General features: G+C 38.5%; 1 protein-coding gene across 2 annotated transcripts in view; it reads left to right on the forward strand.

The window, feature by feature from the left end:
- Nucleotides 1–1,051: 1,051 nt before the first annotated feature.
- grin2cb (glutamate receptor, ionotropic, N-methyl D-aspartate 2Cb) overlaps nucleotides 1,052–25,808 on the forward strand; it is an 89,909-nt gene continuing 65,152 nt past the window's right edge. Inside the window, exons 1-2 of one of the 2 annotated variants that reach the window (XM_088599433.1) lie at nucleotides 1,052–1,993; nucleotides 23,429–23,846. In XM_088599433.1, coding sequence (XP_088455559.1) covers nucleotides 23,445–23,846 — 402 coding nt within the window. In that variant the 5' untranslated portion in view covers nucleotides 1,052–1,993; nucleotides 23,429–23,444. Of the gene's footprint in view, nucleotides 1,994–23,428; nucleotides 23,847–25,808 lie in introns of those variants that run through there. The other variant, XM_088599434.1, reaches the window with a different exon arrangement.

The raw sequence follows: 25,808 nt of genomic DNA on the forward strand, positions 1-25,808 counted from the left end.
TTGTACAGGCACAGAGACAGGGACTTCAGAGGAATTGGAATGTGACACGCATCTAGGCTAAGTAACAGTAACAGCCACATAGTTAAGATTCACAGTTAGATTTAAATAAGCACCAAAATACAGTAAAAAGAAGTTACCAGAGATTAAAGGCAGATTCACAGCAGCAAGTTACCACAATCACTCCACACTCCACATTATTAATTACAAAGGCATGGGATCTTTCAAAACATTTCATTCTAGAACAAAGGAAAAACAAGATTTTCCAAGGAAACTGTCATAAATTTTCTCTATTGCTTTCCTAATTAAACTCTTCTTTAAATGAAATCTTTTTCTGTCACTATCTGGTGTTTTCTTAGACTTGCAGAACCTATTGCTCTCCCTTTCAAACTACAGTTATTTTACTTTTCAGCCCTAAAAAGCTTTGAAAAACTTCCTAAAGAAGGCTTCTGCAGAAAACATAAATTCTCATACTTAAAACATTTTCTTCCTACTCCAAAAGATAACTGAAGAACCACTGACTACTGAAAATGACTACTGCATTTTGTTAAAAAAAACACTTGCACCATACAGTACAGTAGCAAAATATGTAAAATGAAACTCCATGCTGCGCTCTTCAGTTACACACTTCACTCTAGTGGCTTTTCCCTGAAACACCTCCAGCAGTCTCCTTCTAGAGGAAGTCCAAAGATATCAAGTGTCAGGCAAGCAGAGGGCAGAGAAAGTAGAAACAGAGAACTAAATCCCTGCCAGACAGCCTCACTCCTTGGAGAATACTGTATCTCAGAACCTGTTGATGCGTCTTCACCTGCCAGGGAGAAGAGGCAGAAAATAGAGAATTAAAGACGAGGAGCAGGGGAGAGCAAAACAAGCTGTGCAAGTCATGGGTGGAAGCAAAAAAGGCAGAGACTGTACAACAACCTGTAGGGGAAAGATAGGACATGGATTATGTTGAGTCAGAGAGCAGAGGGCTGAGTGAAAGAGAGGGAGGGGGAGAGAGAGAGAGGGGAGGGGGTGGAGGAAAAGAGAGAGGGAGAGACGTAGGATAAATCCTTGCAACATAATGATTAGGGCTCACAAGCCCTTCACATGACATGAAGAGTAGAGACCAGGATTACAACTGAATAGAATAAGCAAGAAAAGGGGGAGGGGTTGTGCAGGAATCCGTGCACAACCTGGCTGAGATAGCTCTCCCAACTTCCAGCACTTTGCTGTTCGTACTGCCTTTTGCCATCTGCACGGATGAGCCCGCCTGCCTGGCAGTTTAACTCCTGCATCTGGAGAGCTGGGAGATATTTAATGGAAGAACGCTGGAGCCAGCTGCATCACACTGGACCCCTCAGAGCCAAGAGGATGGGCAGAGAGTTTGCCAACGAGACTTTATAGGGGCAAAAATAAAAGGGAAAAGAGGGTCAAAAGAGATGAGGCACAGAACGGAATGTATTTGTTGCTTGCATAAAAGTCAGTCCACTTTTCTCTTCTTTCTTTTTGAATAGAGGTTTGTGGAGGGTTATAGATTAGACAGCTGATTGAAGGTGAAAAGGCTGGTCTGGTCCCTGTAAGGGAGCTGCATTCCGACACACAGAGACTCACGTACACGCACACACACTCTCCTGCTCTCACTCGCTCTCTATCCTGACTGTCACACACAGCGTCTCGGCTGCCTACCTGCTCTCACCTACCCCAGGCGGATATCGCAACTTTAATTCTCCCCTAGAAGCCGTCAAACAGGAAATTTACGAAGGGCTTCCTGGCACTTTTTCCTTCCTCCCCACCATCAAACATTCACTCTCCCCAGCAGCAGCAGCTCTCCGGCAAACAGCAAAGGGGATAATGTGACCTTCTGCCAAGTGCTGGACAGCATGCCACCCTCACAGCGGGCACCGCTGACACAGAAATAGACTCAAACAAGTGCTGAGAACGAACCTGAGGCAGGTGAGCACCACCAGGGGATGAGCCTTCAGGAGTCTGGGCTGGATGTGGATTGCCAACACAGGTACGAACCGCACCTCAAATCCCGAAAGACTCTGTGCTTCCCTTCATGTATTTATACTTTTGCATCTTCCAGGAAAGGTAACACTTTTGTCTCCTTTTTCCAAATCTTGATGTTGAGTTTCTAGGAATTGAGGACATGACAGTTCATATCACTATAAATATTATTCCTTTTAGGCACAGCTGCCTTCATGCAGCTTTAAATCTTATTTTTTTCTGCCTAGGGAATTAGGGAAGAGACAAGAGAATTCAGTCTCACCTTGGTTTCACAGCAGAGTTGCATTCAGTTTTAAACAGGTGATGCTAAGTATGGATCAAAGCCGTGCAACTAATCTGCACAGGTTTGCTTCAAGGAATGTGACGAGAGGCAAACATCTGTCTAGCTGGTTATAGATTTTCACGGCACCGTGTAACAGATTTAGCTCACTGTGAATTCCTTTTGCCTGAAAGACATGTTTTGTTGAATAACATACAGGAGGGTTAGCTTTGAACTGTTGCAGCCTTGTGATGTAAGTTTCCCTGTTAAAAAGGATTAGATCATGAAGCATCGATTAGCTATTATTTTTTCACTTTAGTATTGTAATCAAACAAAACAGGAGATGGCTATGAGTGTTTGTATTTAATAAATACACTACATATCGTGCTGTTATAATATAAAGAATAAGAAATACGAATCATATTGTTTAGCAGGTTGATACATTTCTGGTTTTATAAACTGCTGAATCCAGGTGTTGGTATTTTCCCTTAAATGTGACCAACATGTGAGAATGAAATATTAATCTCTGTGCTTTTGTGCAGTACAGTTTGCATAAGAGTCTTCAGTTTGCAAGAGTAAAAGAGTAAAGCATGCAACTGATACAGCTGCTGTGAAACTGCTTTTTTATTTTTGTTCCCATATCACAAACATACTTGTAGTCAATGTACAGATTTCTACGCACAAGCATACTGTACATAAGGTAATAGTATTGTAAAAATGATAGTATACATATAGTACTTGAGTCTTTTTCTCAAGTTCTTTCACTAGCAGTTCGTGTCTTATGTAAAAGGAGATTTGTCCTGTTTATCTGTTGCTGCAGGATGCACTGTAATGGACATTTTTCATTACTCTATCAGAGATGGGAGACTGCTCCAACTGTTGCAGCGAGCAGAGAGAAGGAGTTGAGTAAACAGTGCCTTTTGCTCTCAGTTAAAGATGTTGCACGTAGGCTTTGTGAAGAGATACAGCCAGTCTGTCTCTGGAAAAAAAGGGACAAATGAACTGCCCTGCACTGCAAGAGAGTAAATTGTGAAGCAGATGACTAGATATACTGTATGCTGGGAATGTGAGAGGAATGTGTGACCGTCAGTCCTGCCATGAAAGAGATGGGGGCTGTAATTGCCTTGCAAAAGCTAAGGGGCATTTTCCTTTTTTAATTCTCCCTCTCCCTGTTTTATTCAGTGGATTTTCCCTTGGCTCCCCTCAGCAGCATTTCTGCCTGCTACTCTTTTGTTTGTCTCTGCTCCTTTTCAAAGTTTCGTGTTTCCTGATCTGACTGAAGAGAAGTCCGCTGTACTTAGCCTTTAGCGCGACATCTGGAGACTGATGATATTCATGGTTTCTCTCTCTGTCTTTCAAAAACAATCTGAACTCTACCTAGCCAAATGATCTTTTAAAAAGACCTGTTAATCCAGAATGGATTCTATTAATTGAATCACTTCACACTCGTTTTTTTTGCATTGTGAGGTTTTTAGCACTTTCATATTGTATCAGTAAAAGTTTATCAGACTCTACTTACATGGCTGTCTCATCCATTCCAGATTTATCATTTCTGTAAGCCATCACATGTGAATGTTACTGTTGTTCACTGTGCTTTCCCGACTTTACAATGGGAATACTAGAGCATACCATTGTACTGAAAACATTTATTTCCACAGATACTATAGAAAATCCATGATCACATAACAGTTATGACATAGGGCATGTTGGAAATAAAACATAGAAAACTAGCAGTGTTGTTCTTATGCAATTACAAATATGATGCCTCATAATTTGTGCATGAAATTGCAGTTTGGAAACCTACAATTAATCAAACCGCTGTGAAATGAGAGTTATATTGAACAGTTGCTGCAATATTAATACTTTATGTATAAATCAGCTGCTTACCTATACAGAAGGTGCAGTACCTGAGTATCAATAGGGCGAGTTAGTGGCATCTGCGTTAGTCTGCTTGACTGCTGAAAGTTGATGATTGTGCATTAGAAATGTTTTTATGTGGAATTTATGCATAAACATTTTTCAAACATCCTTGTGTGTCAAATGAGGTATGCACTCCTCAAGCTCAAGAAAAATATTTATTTTCTTTATGGTGCTGTGTAGAAGTCTTAAACATTTAAACACAATTAGGAGTTACAATACATAAGTACATGTAGGTTCACATACGATATTACCTGAGGTTCACATCTATTATCTTCTGTCAAACCATATACAGGATCTGCAGCAGCTCAAATCTGAAATGCCTCAAATGGTACTGTTTTTCTTTTTTACCCCCGTGCATTTTTACAAGATCAGTGTGGAATTTTTCTCTTCCTTTTCTATGAAAGAAGTGAGTTACAGATAACAACCGAGTCAGGTCCTGTGTGTAAAGTGTGTACTTGAAGTACCACATGGTTTAATCTGGCGAGACTTCGCCCAGATGAGTTTGCTGTTGGACTGATGCTTTTCAAGTGGCGAGAACATGTGTTTAGTGGTATGGAGAGGTAGTAGATAGAATCTGGGAATGTGCCAGTCACAGTTCAGTAACTGTTTATGGTAACAAGTGCTTCAGCTTTCATCCGCTTGCATATGTTCTTCATTGGTGCTGTTCTGAATGTAAACAGTGGTACTGATAAAATGCTTTTTGCTGAAAACAGCCTGTGGGCGTTTTTAGAATGCCATACTCATAGCAAAGTGCAGAATCAAGGAAAATCTGGGATACCTTTCATACTTCAATGTATAGAAGGTGATCCCTGAAATCGTTGCTACAATCAAAGGACCAGAGTAAATTATACAGTATAATACTGTACAATAGTATGAAAAAACGACACTTAAATTTAGGAGTTGCAAATGGCTGTTTAGAAGTACATAATATGCTACAAATAAAATATGATACATTTCCAAAGCACTCAAACAGTATATACAAACTACGCTTGTTAGTAAGATACAATTAGAAGTTAGAATACAACCAGGACAAAAGCATTCATCTCATTACAGCCATATTTTATTAGTAATACTTCCTCTAAAATAACTTGCAGTGCGTATTATAAAATGCAGTTTCACATCCAACTGAGTTTCAGGTACAAAAACATGAAGTTATCAACAAATACAAGGTACTTCAAGGCTTTAGTTATACCATTTTAGATTTCAAGATATTTCTGAAGCTAGAAAAATTCAGCAAGACTTAAAAGAGTTTTTGAATTTTGAGAAAGCCAGAAGAAGGGGGATCTTGACTATGCAGCTAGAAAGCATTACAATGGTCATGTTTTATTGCTAGCCATATTGCAAAATTCCTGTGTTTGTTTTTAGTCAACAGAATGCTCTCACATTCTAAAAAGCATATCATACTTGGTGATTGCAGTCTAATAGATAAATAAAAATATATAGATCAAACCGTTTTTGTGCTGGGCAGCAATGCTATTCTACTGTAGTGTAAATTGTAGAACTGGACACAGCTGCTAATACACCTGTCCATGCAGAGAAATGTGCCAGATTGAAAGAGAAAAGGTTGAAAGTGTATGGTAATTAACAGGCTTTGCTCATTAATTGAGTAAACAACACCAACAATGCTATTAGAGAAGCTCAGGGGCAGCAGGCTGGCAGAGAATGATTCCTTCTTCTGAGGAATCGACAGTGAGAGTGCATTACACATAGACAAACAAAGTTACGGCACAATTATACAGTGTTCCCATCTCACACACCCCCAAAACAGACCCTGGGGTCATAGCATGTGTTGCCAGCTTCACACTGAGTTTTGATACTTTTCGCATCAACATAAGACAGAGGGAGGTTTCTGTTCCGTGCTCAAGCACTGTCATATCGAGGGACACCACTTTTAATTTGCATCAAGCAAAGAGACTGGGAGACAGGGTGGCAATGAAGCACACACTATAAAATCTATTCTTGGCAGAAGCTCAGTCTCCAAGGTCATACTAAAAGCAATCGTACACTCCCAGGGACTTCTTTGGCTCAGTTCTTCTGCGATCCTTCAACACTTCATGTCCTTTACAGCAGAAGAATCTCTGACCACCGGATGTGTATAGTATGCATTATGTTTGCAGTTTTCGAAACAAGGCAGTAGTTTCAGTCTGTATTAAAGGTTAATGTATTTATACTGTATGCGAACAAGCACACTCCTTCTATTCCATTTGTATTGATCAAAAAAAGGATTTATCTTCTTCAAACATTCTGTCCACAGATTAAACTATGTGCCACAAATACCGGCACACGACCGAAACTGGGAGTTTTCAATAGGACGTCTATGTTTCTGATGCAGATCCAGATCCGTTTCTGATTCAGTTCAGATCCAGAATTATTATGATTGTTAGCGGTGGTAGTAGAAGTAGAAAATTTGCTTTTATGGAGTAATACCTGAATTAACCCTAATACATGTGAGGACACACCATATTATAAATGTATACAGTACAAAATCAAACAGTATGTACAATTACCTGAATAACATTAGTTAATACAAAGAAAAAACATGAATGTACACTAACTTGTAACAACATATAAAATATTTTAGATGTAAAGAACTCCTATAGGATTCAACAAGATGTGACACATCTACTGTACAACTGAGGAACAAAAGCAGGAGATTCATGTTTCTATGAGACCTAGACTGTCAAGAGGGAGAGGACAGATAAGATAGAAATGAAGTCCACTTTGTAGCCTGGCAGATTCAGGGACCAACAGAGGAAGAACAGAAAGATAAAGGAGGGAATGAAATAAATACATACATTTGTGTCATTCATTTAAATTTCCTAGACTGATTAATGTAAAAATCAGAACACTTATTGTGCTATACTTTGGTATGGAGTCTAGAAACCCCAGAAAAACACGTCACATTGACATTCTTTCTGTAAGTGAGACCTGTATCACTAAGTACATCCCACAAAAGATTAAATAAGCTTGCATGTGGCTCTAAAGTCAATGCCCTCTGGGACAGTAAATGCAAACCATGTGTTTGGGAGTGGCAGTTCAGCTCCTTTCTTCAAGGGCTGCATCCTGAAGATTTTAGCAACAGGTTATGACCTGAAAAATCAGTAGATTATTCTCACACTATTTATTCAATTGAATGACTAATTGTTGAGCTGGAACTTGGTGAAACAAGCACATCAAAGCTTTTACAAAAAGGATAATACATGTGCCTAGGGTGACCCAAAGATCCTGATATTTAAAGCAACAAGGTATTATTGATTTGAAGAGCTTGTATTGAGTAAAAAATGCAGGAGCAACTGACTGACTTGGTGTTTAGTAAACGTACAATTGCTGTGACTTATTGCACCTGAGAGCTTACAGTGCTGGCATTGAAAGCAAATCCAGTCATTGATATTGTCACGCGCCCTCTGCGTAGGCACTCCTACTCTATCCTGTCCCTAGTTTCCTTTGCTTTGCAGTCCTTCCGGTGTCTCTCTCTCTGGGTCTACAGTATATATTTGCGGGTCACTCATTCTCCTTCGCTCAGCATTGACGTTCGGATGTCCTGAGACCTGCCTAGCATCCAGGTCGCCCCTTGTCCGCTGCCTGAGGGCATTGGTTTCTATACGACTCCTGAACTGCTGAGCCCAGGCTAATCCCCTGTTCCGCCGCTACGCATATGGGTCTTTTTCCGCTCTCCTGCCTCTCCACGGTTCGTCCCTTCAGACATCCGTGACAGATATTTCTAGTACAGGACTTGATGTGTGAATGATGGATATAGCTGTGATACACATAATGTTTTGGACGAAAGAGTACAATGTTCTCATCCCTCCCATGTTGGTACCCTTTAGGGAAGGCAGTACAATATGATCTGTTGATTTAAACGAAAGTAAAAAAACATGCTATGCATTTGATATCCACTGTGAATGTTGGATAGCATGCCACACTTCTGCATAAGATGAATCTGTTAAAGCAGGCAGTGCATATTTGTATGGACTAAGCACAGACATTAAATTATTAATGTCATTCTTTTCTATGCAACTTTACTAAAGAGTTTTCTAGGAGGGGCTGGTAGGAAAACAGGCAGCCAGCACTCTCAGATGGCACCATGTAGAGTGACATCTGGCCAAAGGATTCTGCTACGGCCTCCATTGCTGGGAGCTTAAATGGGTCTTAGCTTGATCTTTCACATTTTCAGCATGTTATTCTGACTGTACACAATCACAAAGGCATGAGCTGTCTCTGCCCAGGCATGAGCTGTCTCTGCCCACCTTCTCAATATAAAATACTGGCAGCTATTAATTATTAGTTAATACTAAATGTTAATGGAGTCCACAGAAGAAATGAGGACAGTTAAGTCCAGTATGGGCATTGTTTCTTTATACTAGGAAACATATCAGACTCCCATACAAAGACAATTCAGAATAGTCAGAATCTCCATTTAATGTCTTCACCTCTAGAAAGCATCTTCTTTAGCATTATGTCCCCTCATGGTATGCTGGAGCATTAATTTTGTAATGCTTGTTGAGGAAATAGTGATACCTACCCATCCATCAACACAACTCCTGAGAGGTCTCCCATCCCCATACTTATGAGTTTACAACAGACTTCCCTTCGTTAGCTAATGTGGCAGGGAAATCTGTATTGTATTATTTCTGTATGCCTACAGTATGTATCTATATGTACTGTAGGTGTCGATTTAAGAACCCAAAAAAGCCAATTTAGTGATCTACCCAGTAAAATTGCATTTTAGCTTCATCAGTACAATTTGAATAACAGCCTGAGAGCTTGGAAAATCTGAAAGAGGTCAAGATTGCCATGTAATGGTAATCTGATCTGTTTCCCTTTTGTAGCACATACAGTAGGCTGGAATAAATAGTGGACGGAGAACAATGTTTAGTGTACGCTCATCTGCGCACAGTGAAGAGTACTGGCGCACACAGAGCAGAACTATGACTGTCACCTGTCTGGGTTCAAAGCTGGCAATTCACTTTGTCAAGACCGGACAGCTGGGAACTCAGCAATAAGATTTTGAAATCAGTCTCCACTGTAGGGCTTGACTCTTCCATATGACAGATGAATATCTCATTGACCACAAGGGGCTTATAGTTCACTTCCCAGGCTGATCTCTGATCAAACATTAGCAGGGCAGATCTGTGTCACATCTGGAGATAATGTTTAAATGTACCTTACCGGCCCAAAAATAAAAACACTGCTGAATTATGTAAGAAATTTATTAGACGGAAGGCAGTTCATGATTGTAAAAACTAGATTTACACTGATAAGCAGTGGGTCAAGCTTTTCTTACAATTACATTTTTTTTCTATTTTTGCGTGTTTCCAAATTGGAATTAGTAATTGCCATGTGACATGGCTTACAGCCTCTTAAATAGCTGGGAAGGAAAGTACATGCTCATCCAATGCATCTCTGGACAAGTTCAGGTCCAACAAGAGGGTTAGCATTACTACGGAGCAGTACTCCTCTTACTAAGAAAACTGAAAGACTAAAGCACCAGGCCAGTCACAGATGATTTCCAAATACACTCTGGTTGACTCTAGCACACTTAGCCTTGGCAGCACTCATCCTATTGTGCACTCTCAGACAATCCTGGTCATACTCTGGTTAATGAATAAGCATGCACTGCACTTTAGTCTGAACTAGCACTTCAAGTCAACAGAATAATCAGAATCCCTGTTTAATGTCTCCACCTCTAGAAAACATCTTGTACAGCACAATGTCCCCTCATGGGGTTTTGTAATGCTTGTTGAGGAAATAGTGACACCTACCAATTGATCAACACAACTCCTGAGAGGTGTCCCATGCCCATACTTATGAGATTGTAACAGACTTCCTTTCATTAGGTAGTGTGGCAGGGAAATCTGTACATGTATTATCTCTATACTGTACATCTGTATATCTATATGTAGGGGTCGAGATAAGAACACGCAATTTGGTGATCTCCCCAGCAAATTGCAGGCCCCAAAGAAGACTCAACTTGGATCCTGCTTTAATCCCTTTAGTATCAGTGGAAAATCCCTCACCAGGTCGATCCTATTTGGCCAAACCACCAAATACCTTCTTCAAATTACCAGTGGCTGGCATGGCTACGACTGAGGATGTTACTAAGAAGACAATTTGTTTCTTTTAAATCTTATATAAATCTCGCCCTGAGATTCGCAGAACTCACTCTCCTAATGAATATACTGTATTGTGCACTCTCGCAAGACACCCTCTTGCGTCTCTGCATACCCTTTATATGAGAGGGTGTGCAAAGGTGCAGCTAATTTTCCAATTCCCTCGTGCGAAATGTCTCCTTTCCACCCCGGTGCCCCTGCCCTGATTCCACTTCTTAAACTGGGATGGCCTGTTACAGAGACACTGTCACTGGCATACTACTGTATCACTTAGGAACAGATATGGCTAGGAAAACATCTTCATGACCCTGTTCACATGTCATCTTAAATGATACCATTGATGGAAGCATACATTTTGGCATCCTTTGCTCTCCATCACTGGAATAGTTCAGAAAACAGGAGGCCTTTATGTTCTTTCTTGCTGATCTGGTAGTTAGTACAGTAGCTACAGTAATTGATTTGAGAATCTCATCCACCCATGGCTGCGTAGCTTGTTGATCATTTAAAAAAAGGCAGTTTTCCTATTATTGAGTTGCAGTACACCTAATTTAATAAATTAATGAATAGCTTAATATTCAACCCACTGAAGCTCAAGCAGGTGTGAGCCTGGTCAGTACCTGGATGGGAGACCTCCTGGGAAAAACTTTGCTGCAAAAAGGTTGCTGCTGGAAGAGGTGTTAGGGCACTATACTAATGCCCCAGTATAGTGACGGGGACTCAGATGAGACGTAAAACCCAGATCCTGACTCTCTGTGGTCATTAAAAATCCCAGGGCGTTTCTCAAAAAGAGTAGGGGTGTTAACCCGGCACCCTGGCCAAATTTCCCATTGGCCCTTACCAATCATGGCTTTGTAATAATCCCCATCTATGAATTGGCTTCATTACTCTGCTCTCCTCCCCACTGATAGCTGATGTGTGGTGAGCGTTCTGGCGCACTATGGCTGTTGTTGCATCATCCAGGTGAATGCTGCACATTGGTGGTGGTGGAGGGGAGTCCCTATTACTTGTAAAGCGCTTTGAGTGGAGTGTTCAGAAAAGCGCTTAATAAGTGTAAGCAATTATTATTATTATTAATATATAGAGCAGCTAAGGACCTAGGTTTTAATAAGCGCTCAAGATTCAGATAATTAAAACAGAAGTGTTTAAAAGGATTTTGCAAAATGCAATTACTGTATAATAATTATTATCTGCCATTTTGAGGAGTCTGTTAAGTTACCATGAAGGCCGATGAGGTAATGTAACGGGGGAGGCGGTGAAAAATATATTTGGGTTAGTTTGGGAGTTCATTGTCATTCTCGTCTTATTGTTATGTAAGAGTAGCTTGATGCAATGCTTTTTCCCGTTAATAACTCAGAACTTTCTGGGGCTACAATGAAAAAAGTCAAAATTGAAAGAAAATGTTTCATGTGTCATGATGTATCAGAAAATTTTTTGTATTCCTTGAGTAAACTTTCTTAACTTATTTTTTTGGAGCACAAAATTTTGGGACATTTGTCAATATGATGGCACCCCAGACACTGCACTTGTAAATTTAGGAAATAACTATGATTTGTTGAGTCGATATGAAATCTTTGTTGAAGTTTTGGGTAGATTTGAAAAAGAAAGATGCAGGTGCTGACCAATCAATTAAAGGCAACATACTGTACTGAACTTCAAAATGTATCTTTTACCAGGGAAACAGGTGACTTTTGATGTGATAAGTACATTCATTATATTTTATCTGATTAAATGTATACACAGTATATTTACTGTATATGTCACTGTTACAAAATGAGATTCTAAACTTCTTTCTGATAAAGAAATTAAAGTAAGTAAAAAAAATAAACCAGTGCAAGATTTTAGTGACAAATAAGCTCCAACTTAAATAAATTACAAACTCTATTGCAAAACATGTATTACAAACCTACCTTCTCTCTTGCTAAATTAGTATCTTTGAGCTTTTGCCGATAGTTTCAGCAAATTTACCTCATGACTTTAAAATCATGCTGTGCTACTCACAAGGTAAATTGAGTGAACAGAACACACCTATTGTCTACATTTCCACCATTTATAATCAAAGTTTCGCAGCATGATATTTAACCTTGAACAAGCAATAACGTTTAGACATATCGCTGCAGAGGGCTGAGACTAATAAGCTGTGTTATCACAATTTGTTAGGCTACATCCCAGTAGGCTCTGTGCTTGAGAGATAATGCACAAATTTGGCTGTTAAATGGAAAAGATGCAGAGAACCTCCACTTCACACTTCTGTACACAAGTACCCACTTCTCAAGTGTTTCAGTTCAGAGTGAAAGTGAAATGATAAAAACAGTAAGAAAACAGAAAAAAGATGAGGGTTTCCCATAACCAGGTGTTCCTTAATGATGCCCATCATGATGTGAGAACATCTGAAACAAAAAGATATGACTGACGCATAAGAGGTCTGGGGATCTATATCTATATCCACTGTGATGCAAAAGATCCATCAGCATTTTGGAATGACAAATACAGCAGGGGGCTGAACAGCCATTCTGTCACAGTACTGGGTTTGAAACTATAAAAGACGAGAAAGATCAGAAATGAAGGTACATGCATTGCAAGCTCCACCTATTGAATGTAAAGAGCAGTTTATTGCTCATACAGACCATCTAGAAAAAAAACAACATATCCCTAAAAATGATATAGTAGGGTCCACCAAAAAACATAACTGGAAGATACCACTGTACTTTGTAAAAGTACTGATCTTTTATGATTTTCCAATATAAACATGGGAAAAACAACTTAAATCAGAAAAATTCAAGCCTGACAAAGTGGCTCTTTACTGAGATGCAGACCATGCAAAAAGAGAAAAACATTGGCAAATGTGAAAGATTGCTGTCTTGCAAGGTAATTCCTACCAGCAGGTACACACTATTTACAAACACCAGGCTGTGTCACACAGAGAAAGTAATAACACTCAGACCAGACTAGCTTGCTAGGTAAAATACAATAAGCTCCACCCCAGGCTGCTCTTGATGGACAGGAAGCCTCCATTTAATCCAAGGTTGAGGGAGGCTCTGTAACTCTGACATAACATGGTGGAACAAACGGGTTAGGGCAACATTGTTGACATGCAACAGGTAAGACATACAAAACCACCAATAGATTAATCTATACACCGTACAAAAGTCCAAAGAGAGTGACTTTTTGGAGGTGAACACGTGATGAGGATATGGACCATTCCTTCTTCCCAAAACTATTGTAATTAACTTGGTAAAGATTTTCCAAATACACCACAAATTAGTTAAAAAATAATGGCGTATGTTATGTCATGGAAACAGAATTCTAAACAGTAGTAAGAACTACTGTACTGTAAATGCTTTAATAACATTTATTACCTGCAAGTATATACAGTAAAATGGTATTTTATTAAAACCTCAACTTTAAACACTGAGAATTTCTAATTAATCTTTTAACCTCAACTAAGTGAAAACAACTCTTTTTAAGACCAACGTCTTAAAAATGTTCAACTTTTTAACTGGGAAATCCTACTGTAGTTGCACATTATATGGTTTTGGGTTGACATTGTTTTCTGAAAAGGTCTGAGGCTTTGAGTAGTCATATTAAGCTGTTTTTATTTATTTATAAAAAAAGTAGTCATTTTAAAATCTTCATTAAAAGGTTTTGTAATATGCCACAATACTGCAGTAAATCTATTTTTAAAAACAAAAATGGCATTTCACTATTGAGGATTATATAAATTGGAAATTGTTTACTTGGGTTTGCATAAACAAGAGATTTAGCAATGCATTTTTAGAGTAGAAATTATGTTCTAATTTAGGGATGAGGAATGGAGGACAGTGTAAAACTCCCAGTCACAATGGCTGGCTTCTTAATCACAAGCCAATGCAAGTAATGCTGAACCAGAAGGCAAGAAAGATGCATATGAATGATAGAAGTCTCAAATAATCCAACAAGACAGCAACAAGAACATGGAAAGACATTATTTCAGAGTAGGCCCTTCAAGTTCAAAATCTTCAAAGAATTTCTGGATGCATGCTGTTTAGAGTAGGCCCTTTAAAGAACATTCTTATAGTTAAAACTCTCATGGCAAAGCATATATTGTGTGTAGGGCCACACAGTGCGTTCAGTGCAATATAGTGTAGGTTTTCTTCTGATTTCAGGAAGACTTGATTTTAGAGATTTAATACAATGGATCGGCAGGCTTGTGTTGAGATTTCATCTGAATTTAATGTCCCCTGTCTTCTGCCCCAGTTAGTTCATACTTATTTTATGAACAACTGGAAAAGTAATGTGTTTGGCATTGACTACGATCATTTCAACATGTGCAGTACAACATGTAAAAGCATGTCATAAAAGTTGCATGAAGATCAAAAAGCTCTGACAGTAGGAAGTAGGAATCCAAAAAGACACCGACAGGTGCAGGTGACTATAGATACTGTAGATCATGATAAATCAATCAGAAGTTAGTACGGGATACACAGTTTTTCTGTTTGCTTTTTATTTTCTAAACATTGTGGAGCTATAAGTTACTTCTCAGTCTCGTGATTGAGGCTCCATTTCTTGAAGTTTCAAAGGTTGTAAACCTAGTGTGAAAATACTTCTTTCTTCTGCTGTGCACTCATTTCCACTAGAGGGTGGTCAACACTTTTTAATACTAGTTATGTGTTACTTGTAAGGTAGGGATGTACAGTAAAAGACTAGTCTGTGGAATTAAACCACCTCTTACTTTACCTGCAAGAAATAGTAAAAAAAGGCACATTATACCAAAAAACCTGTTTTGTATTTCTTTCTTAGTATTTTCTAGCCATTGTGTGAGAAATTTAAAATCATTAAAAAAAATTGTAAAAAGACTTAATGGAGAAGAAATGAAAACAGGTGTGGTGTTTATAAATAAATCTCAATTTTGAGGAAGTGATGTTCTGTGACATGACCTAATTTTGCCTGATCTCTGGAGTTGGCACAACAGGGAGCTTAGCTGGTCTGCTAAGCTGAAAAAGATGCAAAATTTCTATAGATAGCATTGATAAGGTCTGGCTCAGTAAACTTTCATCTGACACAAGGAAAGAAGTCTCTCCACAGACAGTTAAAGAGTGGATTACATCACCAGAGCCCTGTGTGATACTCAGGAAAAGCTTTTTGAGGTACAAAATTCGAGATTAAGTCAATATGAATTCACGGTCTACAGAAAACGTACAGTATGTAATTTGAGAAACAGGTATTTATAGCAAATCATTTACAGTCATTGACAATTACAATTGCCAGAAGGAACCTGCAATAATTTCTACTGTTTTTTATATTTTAAACATGAACACAAAGAAACCTGTCTCTAATCCATGACAAGAATGCAAATAACCACTTAAACCAATTAAACTTAAATTAAGCTGTTTCTGTCACAGGGCAAGGTAAAATGCATGTTTTAGAAGAGAGAATATTTTAGGTCCTCCAGGTATTCAGGTAGAATGAACACTGCACAAGTTCCAAAGTAAACTAACAAAACAGGCAAGGCTTACTGATTGTACTATAAGTCTGCAATACATAAAAAGGAAAGGCAGGGTTCCACTGTATTTTCCACTGTATTGAAAGGTATCCTGTTTTCAGCAGTGAAGAAATCTGTAAATTTGCTTTTCACTACACTTTATGAATTTATAAGCCCAGGAAATTGTCAAAGTGCTAATTCATGTAGAGCAAGCTAAAAATAACAGCCAATAAAGCCATCTGCTAATATTAATATTCAATTAAAAAAAGTTTCTTGTGACATTTTTGGCCTCTAATGTCCAAGTCATAAACAACACAGCTTCAGTGAGTTAGATATGGATTTGATGCTACCAGTCAAGCCAAGCTCAAGACTCTTCTTTATTCTGTACTCTACTATCATTGCCAAGAGGGAAGTGCTGAGCAAACACATTGCAGTGTTACTGGGAAGTAGAATTCAGAGAGGAACAATATGGTATTGATTGTTGTGGAGAGGCTATCTAAATCAATCTTTGCATGTTTAATTAAAAAAAAACAAAGAGAAATGTGTTAAAATATGGTAATTTTCTGCATAGCGAATGGCCCTTCAATTTTGTAACCTAATTATTTCAAAATCTAAAATTTGAATTATTGACATGTATGTTATATTTGTACTGCATGAGACTGCCTCACTGAAATACAGGAGCCCTGGACACACAAGGAGTATATTACAAAACCTGGCATGGACCAGCTCAGAAAAACTATGCACCTTCACGTTATTGAGAACACAGCTTCTGCTTGTAAATGTTGAGTATGTGGTGAAATCTACAGGATCTATTCATCCATTCATCATTCCATGTTCACTATTAATCAAAATGTCCTTTATAAATGAATAATTTTAATAGCTAATCCAATGATAATTGTTATGATACTAGAGTAAAAGATAGAGATAATGCATATTCAACAGTTCTGTAGGTATGCCAGGTTAATGATCTGCTGGTCTTCTCTGATCTTGATTGCCCACATTAAGTAATGAATGATAAGAACATGTAAAAGCTTACAAACAGCAGGAAGCCATTGAGCCCATCTAGCCCATTTAGTAGCTTGTAGCTAACTGATTGAAAGGAACTCATCTGGCTTCTTGAAAGAAGCTAGGACACTGACTGACACTGATACCACTGCAGTGTAGCTTTTCCACAAAAACACTTTTTCTCAGTTTTAAATGTAATTTAATAAAGCAAATCATGAAACAACACAAAAGAAACACTTGCAATAATCTTGCATGTTACACAATAAGAAAAGCTTCAAATGAGTGAAGGGCATGTGGTCCATTGAGCAGTTTCTGTTGCAACTGAAACCAATAATCAGCTAACAAGCATCATGCAACCATACAGAATATAGCAGAAAGCAATGAATCCTCCAACACAAAAACACATGGTAGACTCACATCAGTCCCAGTATCCATTTTAATAGACAGATGTGTGCTTTAGAGAAAGTTATAAATGGCTTTGAAACAGAACTCTAACTCAGTCCCCCAAAGGTTTGCACACAGGATTAATTTAAACAGGAATATGGCAGGGAATATGGGACCAAGGAGAATATAGTACCATTGCAAGGTTATAAATTATAAAGAAATGGCTTTAAAAGTGTCAGTAGAATAAGAAATTTCATTTTTTTCTGAAAGATCTTTAATTTCACAAAACATAGTCTTTTGCTACCGGAAAATGGCAAAGGGTGTGATTTTCATGTGGGGATAAGAAAAAGGTGACAAATGGGGAAAGACTACTTCTAGTCACTAATATAGATTTGAGGACCTCATTGGGAAAGGATGGACAGCACTATAGCACAGTGTTTACCACTGTTGCTTTGGAGCACTGGGGCACTTGGCTCAAATTTGGACCTAGGGAGTGGGATTTGCACGGTCTCCTTGTGATCATTTGGGTTTCCTGTGGGTACTCTGGTTTCTCCTTTACAGTCCAAAGACATGCTGATAGTTTACACATTGGCTTGTGTGAAATTAGCAAAGGTGGGAGTATGTGTGCCTTCTGATGAACTGGTGTCCCATCTAGGGTGTATCTTGCCTTGTTCCCAAATGCTTCCTCACCATGACCCCTAAATGGATAAGCGGTTAATGAAAGTGATGTGATGGGTAAAGCCTGATGAATCCTACAGTCCAAAGTCCAGTGTTTTCTCCATAGCCAGCTATAGCTGGGATTTCCAAAGAGGTGTCTCCCAACTGGAGATGAGTTTGCTTAGGTTTACAAGAGTTTGCCACATAGCAGCCACCTACAGTAGTTTACCTTGCACCTGTGAATTTGCCGTGCTGTCTATGTTCTGACTCTGCTGTAAGGTGCTATAGAGTTCATGGAGAAAAAAAGAAAATATGATGATGTCGCTGAAGAAGCATGAATCAGAGCATCTGTATCCGCCCAGGAGGGTATAAGATTCTTAAATTTTGAAATTTACTGATTTTGATTCAAATGAAGTTTTTAAATAACAAGCTCATGGATTTGATGTTTCTGGTAATTCTGCTGTTAAAGGTGTGTTGAGAATCTTGAAGCTTTTTCACAAACTTCAGGTTGATCATCTTAAGAGTAAAGCCAAAGTGATTAGAAATGCTTTATTTCAGAGTTATGAAAGACAGAAAAATGCATCAATTCTGAATTTCTTAAGTTTCTCAAATCAACAATATACTGCTCTTCATATACAGTACATACACTACCTCTTATTTCAATATGATCTGAGAACAATGCATAATTAACACAATCCACAAGCCAAGAAACAAGGAAGTCTTGGTTGATGTAGTTGAAAAATTACTGATTCTGTGTTTTAAAATTCAGAAATCTTTGGGACTCAATAAAAACTGGAACCTCCTCCCCTTACTTTGTTGTATTCAATAAAATGTATGCATACCACAAAGCTACAATTAGAAAAGGACATGCATTTTAGCTTAATTACAGCTGTACCAAAATGTAAATAACAAGGGACACTGCGTAAATACTGTATACAGTCTCTCATAATGAGTTGGTGTTTTCAATAATCTTGAGGGCCACTACAACCAAATTTCAGTGCAATTTTTTGATACCACTTGGCAATGTCTTGAAGCTTTAATTGGCAGAGGAAATTCAGTGCAGATATTTATGCTGCTTTGGCCATCTGTCGACCCCAAGTAATATGTAGTGGAGGTTTGAGGTTAGATGTATCGTTTTGCAAAAAGGAAAATTATGTCCTGCATCAGTCAAGATAAATATACATTTGTGACTCTTTTTCTGTGTAAAATTGAGTTTTTTTGTATTTGAACAAGGGTTCCAAAGTTATTTTCTGTGTGTTGCAGTTTTCTCTAACTTTAGAAAGGAGTTTAAGTATTGGTATACAGTAACTACGACTCTAATAGAATGACTTGAATAACAATGTATCAATGTAACAATGTAATGTGACTTATACTGTAGATGTTCCCTAGTGTAAAACAAATAAATCAGCTTTTTAAGAGTAGTCAATAGACATTTTATCTTGTCATTAATTGCTTAGAAAATTATACAGTGTAGTGGAGAATGGATATAGTAGCATTATATACAGAAGATACTTTAATGTATAACATATGTATTGACCATGTTTGGTTTTATAAGTAAAAAGCTGTCGTTTTTGCAATCTGTGAAATTTCTATATGAAAAACTGAGAACAATATCACATTAAAGAAAAACCTGTAGATCCTTGCCAAATCAAACTGTGTAGGCTAGAAACAGAACGGACACAAGCATATGCATATCTGGTGACAGAGCATTGTGCATTCTGCTGGGCCTAATATAGATAGCTATGCAGAAAACTGCTAATTGTACTGTGGCCTCTAATGTACTGGGAAAAACCACATTTTACTATGACAGGCATGGGTACTTCTTCTGAAGACATGCTTTTCTAGAATGAGAGCAAGGATCCTAATATCTGCAAGGCTTGAAGTCACAGAATCATTTTATTACTTTATAATTTACAGTATTAATTATTCTGTTTGGACATAAATTCGCCCAAGTGCAATTTACAAGATCTGCCCCTGTGTCTAATTAGTAAAGGCTTTTCAGCACAAATGAATGATTAAGCAAACATTACAAATTAAGAAACTAAACATAAAAGATCAGATGAGGGTTGAAGCAGTTGCTTCCGTTTATTATGGTAAGTGTGCCTGGGAATTCAGACGTTTCCTATTCTTATACAATTCTTATGTTTGCCTTGATTTCCCAGTTTGTCCAGTACCACGATTTGCCAAGGACTCATTGTACATTATTGCATGCTACTTTGGTTGTACATTGGCACCATTGTCAAATATAGAATAAAACCAGCCACTCACTTAAAAAACAAACTTGGGTTTGAAGGAGTCCAAAGTTAAATCTCTGCAGGCTAAATACCACCGTACTGAACTTCCTCCACATCAAAATGGAGATCAGACTTCTCTTGTGTGCAGGATCTGTCACTGTAGTAGATGGGCCTCAAAACTGCAGATCAGTGGGTTGGTTTCCCCAAAAGCTGAAGATGATAAGGTGATTATAGTAATACCGAGGTCAGGGCACCAAAGAGATTGTCAGGGATTACCATTTCTTTTTTTCTATTTAAATGCACAGCAAATCTGGTCATCATGAAGAGAAAATACACATACTGTACCCACAATAACAGATAATGGAAGTGAAAATGTTTCCTGTTTGAGCACTTCAGTGTTGACATTGAATATGGTCACAGTCCAGCGAAAACTGAATCCAGAACAATGTATAATTAGGGTTGATGCCCATTCTAAAGTTGTATTTGAGGAGGACTGTATCAGTCAATCCCCGTGCATATGGAATGAAAAACGAGTAAGCAGATGGGAATGTTCAGTGAATCATGTGGGGCTAGTTATTATTCAAGAAGACCTTCTTCAGCTCCCCTTGTGGGGCTCACAGGGACAGGAGGTGTATAACTAAAATGCTTGTTAAAAGCAATCTTTTAAAAAAACTCAGAATGAAACCAGTGAATCTGTAGCTGCCAAGATAGTGCAGCAGAACATCAACAACAAAAGTGCAACTGAAGAACTTGAGGTGCAGAGGTTTTGTCACCTAGGATATTTAATACCAAAGGTTATTAACCATGATTGAAATGATCAGCCAAGACATCATCATGTACATGTATGTGCCATTTCTCTAGCCTGAAACATGAGTTATGGTCTCTTACTGTGGCCATTTATTTTTGCCAACAGACAAAAAATGTTGGAGATACAGTTAATTGCCACTCCAGGGCTCATAAATCTCTTCATTCTGAATTCAGGAAAGGCAAATAAGATGGAGCTTTACAATGCCAACCATCTGCTTAGTGGCAGAGGTAAACACTTGAGACAATATGTTTCAACCTGTTGCCTTCAGTGAAATCCACCTGGGGATTGTGACAAAAAAAACTCCTGGTATCATTGCTCAAAGGGCCTTTACTATTGAGATATACAGGAATGACCAGACTATTCTGCCACTAAATTTTTCAGACATTTTGTCATCATTGATATTGACAACAAAGTATGTTGTTCATAAATAGCACCTTCAGGTTCAGCTGTATTTGCTCTTTCAAATACAATTGTCACCTTATTTTTAGTATAGATCTGTCTGTATTTACAGATATTTGTGTTTTATAGAAAGTACTATACTCGATGCAGATCTTGCTCTATACAGTAGGTAATTTACTTTTACGGTACCCAAATACCATTTGATTAAAGAAAAAATAAAATAATGCCATTCTGAAATATTACATTATATTTCTTATATAATTCTTGCTTTAGAGCATTTGAAATGCAGCATTTTTATTATCACATGTCAAAATTATTTTCTCTTTTTCAAGATGCTGAACAAAAATCTTTCAGTTAAATTGCTATGCAAACAGAAAACACAACCTGTCATGCTTGCTCCTGCACAATTATTTTGAAATGTGCTTTTAAAATGCTTAAAATTAAAGACAAAGAGATTATTTGTACTCTTTCCTTGTCTTTCTAATATTAATTTAGTTTTGCGTTTGCAAGGCAGACAAAGGAATTTCCCTACGGTATATTTTGTTCCAGACTTCCAAAGTGTCTTGGTCTAAATTCCATGAAAAACATTAGAAATTCACAGTAAATATTACCGATCCCTTTGGTCCAAATTTAAGACTGAATGCTGTTTATTGCTATCACCTTAGGAGTAATGTGTGAATGTGTTATGAGAAGAGGCAGATTCAATCACAGTTGTAATCCAATCATGGCTGTCCATCAGAGATTTTAGTAGAGCCAAAGGCCAAGCGCACAACAAAACATATCCTCTGAGGTTTGCTTGGGAGTTTTCATTCACTGAGAGTCACAATATTTGTAAGTTAATCATGGTTATTAGTGTATATTTGACACAGAAGGGAGCATGTCTGTCGAGGGACACTGTGAAATGTGCATGTAGTGAAGAAAAGTGACATGTCCTTTCATCACTCCCTCACACTTTACCATTAGTTGCATCACGTTGTCTGCCTGCTGGACAAACACTGAAAAATGTTACAGCTTGCAATATAGGTATTCTCAGTTAGATACCCAGCTCCTCAGTGTGTACTACTGATAAGGGCTATTGTTATTAATTATAATAACAAAAAATCAACATTTATTTAATCAAACCAGATTTTTTCTCTTGAAAGCAAATTCTTATTTATAAATTGTACAACAGAGTATTTTACTAGTGCAATATGGTAATCTAGTAATGTGATTTAAGTATGTTAATAGGATAGTAGTGTTCCTCCCAGGAATGGGTCTCATCCATGCAGGGGTAAATCCAGAGCCACTACTCCATGCTGTTTAAGCAAAGGAACTTTACATTACATAAGAAAGACTGCAATTGAGATTAAGCCCATCTGGTTCATCTGCAAGTTAGTGGAGTATTGAGCTCAGAATTTAGTCCAGTCATTTCTTCAGTTGTTTCAATGACAGGAGTGGGTGTTCTGTGACACAAACAGAGAATACATTGAATTAAGAGCAACCTCCTATTTCTGGTACTTAACATACCAGGACTTAATTTCCATCTGCATCTTGCAGGTGCTTCTTTCATTGATTGATCTTTCATTGGCAAAACCTTTCACTCTACACTGTCATGTCACTGCGAGCGTGTTAGGATGAAGTAGTTGAAGTACTGTAGGTAGCTGTGTCAGCATGCGTAGGCTGAAAAAGGAACAAGGAAAGGTTTATTCCATGCTGAAAAGAGAAGAAAAGATACGTTGCGGCTGTGGAGCCTTCTTCGGGTGTTAGGATGATGCATACAGTACAGTATGTGTTATTTAGTCCTGTAAAGTCAGTATTTTTTGCCTGTTCCTGTTCAGGTTTGTGTGGCATGGAGTTCCTGTAGTTAGCATTGCTGTCTCACAGCATTAGGATTCTGGGTTAAACTCTAGACCTGGGGGGCTCCCAGTGTTCTCGTGATTTATCTCTGGGTGCTCTGCTTTCCTCCCACATTCCAAACACATACGGGTAGGTTAATTGGCTCCTTGGAAAATTGACCCTAGGTATGAGTGTGTGTGTCTGTGTCTGCTCTGTGATGAACTGGCGTCTCTTCCAGGTTTTATCCTGCCTTGAGCCCATTGCTTGCTGGGATTGGTTCTGGCTCCTCCTCAAACTGAGTTAGAAGAAGCAGTCAAAAAATGGATTAATAGATATCCAGGATTTTGTATCCTTGAATCTGTGTCTGATTTCTCCTCTCCATTTCTCTTGCAGGCAGTAGGCGGCTGAGATGGGCATGCCTCTAGGCTGGTTGAGCGCCTCCCTCTGGCTGCTGCTGTGGGGTGCCCGCAGCAGCCTCGGGCGCCCGTTCGGACCTCCCACAGTAAACGTGGCAGTGGTGTTCAGCGGCTCCACCTACCAGACAGAGATTAAGGGGCGCCTGAGCCGCGAGAACTTTGCGGACCTGCCTATCGAGGTGAACCCCATTACTGTGCTGGTCAATGACACCAACCCCCGCGCGCTGCTCACTCGCATTTGTGACACGCTGGCCACTAACCGCGTACACGGCGTGGTCTTCGAGGACAACGTCGGCTCAGAGGCAGTGGCCCAGATCCTGGACTTCATCTCTACCCAGACCTCAATGCCTATTATCGGGGTCAGTGGGGGGTCTGCTGTGGTCATTCCACACAAGGTGAGGATGTGACTGGTGTGATGGAAGTGGTGAGGGAAGGAGCCAGAGGGGCTCGCAACTTAAAAGCTTTATTTGGTCATATTTTAGCAGAGCTGGTATAAAACATGTTCCTGCATTAGGAGTTCTTTGAAAAAAGCTTCAGGGAAAAGTTCAGCAATACAGTATATTTCCTGTGGGATGTGTGTATTTTCATTTATACAAGGAAGGTTAGCCAGAACAGACAGCAGAGTTGCCTTGTGGTTAACATTTTCCAGAAAAATCTGTTCATCTGTGCATTGAGTGATAGGTAATGGGGACAAACAGAATGAGCACATTTATAGTGGAACATTAAGGAACTAACTTCTGCAAGTTACTGTATCTAGGCTACAGAGTAGCAGAATGTTACATTTGCTTGTTAGTCAAAGTTCAGAATTGCACTGTAAAAAGCAATTCCAGATTGAGTGCAATAGTAAAGCGAATTATGTGAGCAACAGATTGGACAGAAAGGCCCTAATTTAAATTAAAACATTCAGCTGTAATCTCTGAGAGCAATATACTGTACCTATGAGAAGAGCAGGAATGTAACTCCTTCTGTTTGTTTCCCAGAATGTACAGTATCTAATGTATCTAAATACAAGCAAGAGAAATGAATATAACCCATCATGCTTTGCAGTCCATTAATGATAAAAATGAAGGTTATGGCCTTGAAAATGAGAAATAATAATTAGATTGCTGACCTCAGGAAATATTGGAAAAATCCTGAATTTTACTGTTAATCAATACCACTAGTTATCTAATAGAAACCGTCGTTTGTTAAAAGGGCCAACTTCAAGTTTTGAGCAGTGGAAAATATGAAGCCTGTCACTTCCCATTCTTATCAGATCGTTGGTATGTGTGGTGAACATTAAAATATAATTTCCCACACCTGAAACTTGAAGAATAATTGTACACCAGGATGAACAGCCCTGGCTCTATCTGATGCACAGCAAAACGCACAGCAGTAAAAATAGATCATAAAAGAAACTGATGAAGCACTGTCATGATCACCACTGAATTTTAATATATTCTAATCCCTCTCACTGCTCCAGCTGGGGCTTTAACTTTTCTTGATGCAAAATGAAAAGGAGAAAAGAATCTTACTGGAGTGTTTGGACCTCCTATAAGTGACAGGGCGGAAAGAAAAAAAGAGAAGGATTTTTGAATAATTCAAAGTTAAACACCTGGTGTCTTTCTGAAGACAAGATCAAAAAAGTTAAGTAAGAATACATCTGATTTCAAAGTTCTAAGCCCTGTCTTTTTTCTGGGGGTGTGTACTGTACAGTATGTGAGGGAATCGTGTTTGTGCTGTAAATTTGTATTGGTTCCATTCAGTGACCCCGCTGTTTGTAAAGCTGTTGCACTAGGATTTCTATCTAGTTGGGAAAAGGAGTGGAATGAGTTAACAATTTGAAGCAGGGCTCTGCATCTCAGATTATGGAGCACTGAAGTTTTGCAGTTTTTACAGGCAGTAGTGAATAGCAAATACAGTAGGTAGGATCTGAAAATCACATTTGACCTTAATTAAGACAACTAAGTGAGATTGATCCAACTAAATCATTTACACACTAGCTGGATTAAAAACAGTGGCTAGAGCCTAAAGACTGGAGTTGCAGGCCCCTGTTCCAATGAAAGATGAAATCAGTAAATACTAGTGCCATTATGTGATTGCCATTATGAAAACTCACTGGAATGCAGAGTACCATACAATTTTAACGTCATCTTTTGTTATAGAACTTCAACTATAAGTAAAATTCAGCAACAAACTAAGAGAAGTCTTCATTGAGTCTCAGAGTGATTGTAAAGCTGTAATTGGGGTATGGTGTGTATTGTGGCAGGTGGTGACTGAAGTTGAGTGTGGGAAAGATCTGTCTGTCAGTGAGAAATGAAAAGACACAAGTTTCAATATTTAAAAAAAGTTATCAAAATGCCACATATTACTGAACG

This window comes from Lepisosteus platostomus, chromosome 11 (assembly GCF_059453375.1).
Source record: "Lepisosteus platostomus isolate fLepPlt1 chromosome 11, fLepPlt1.hap1, whole genome shotgun sequence".
In the NCBI taxonomy this organism is placed as follows: Eukaryota; Metazoa; Chordata; class Actinopteri; order Semionotiformes; family Lepisosteidae; genus Lepisosteus; species Lepisosteus platostomus.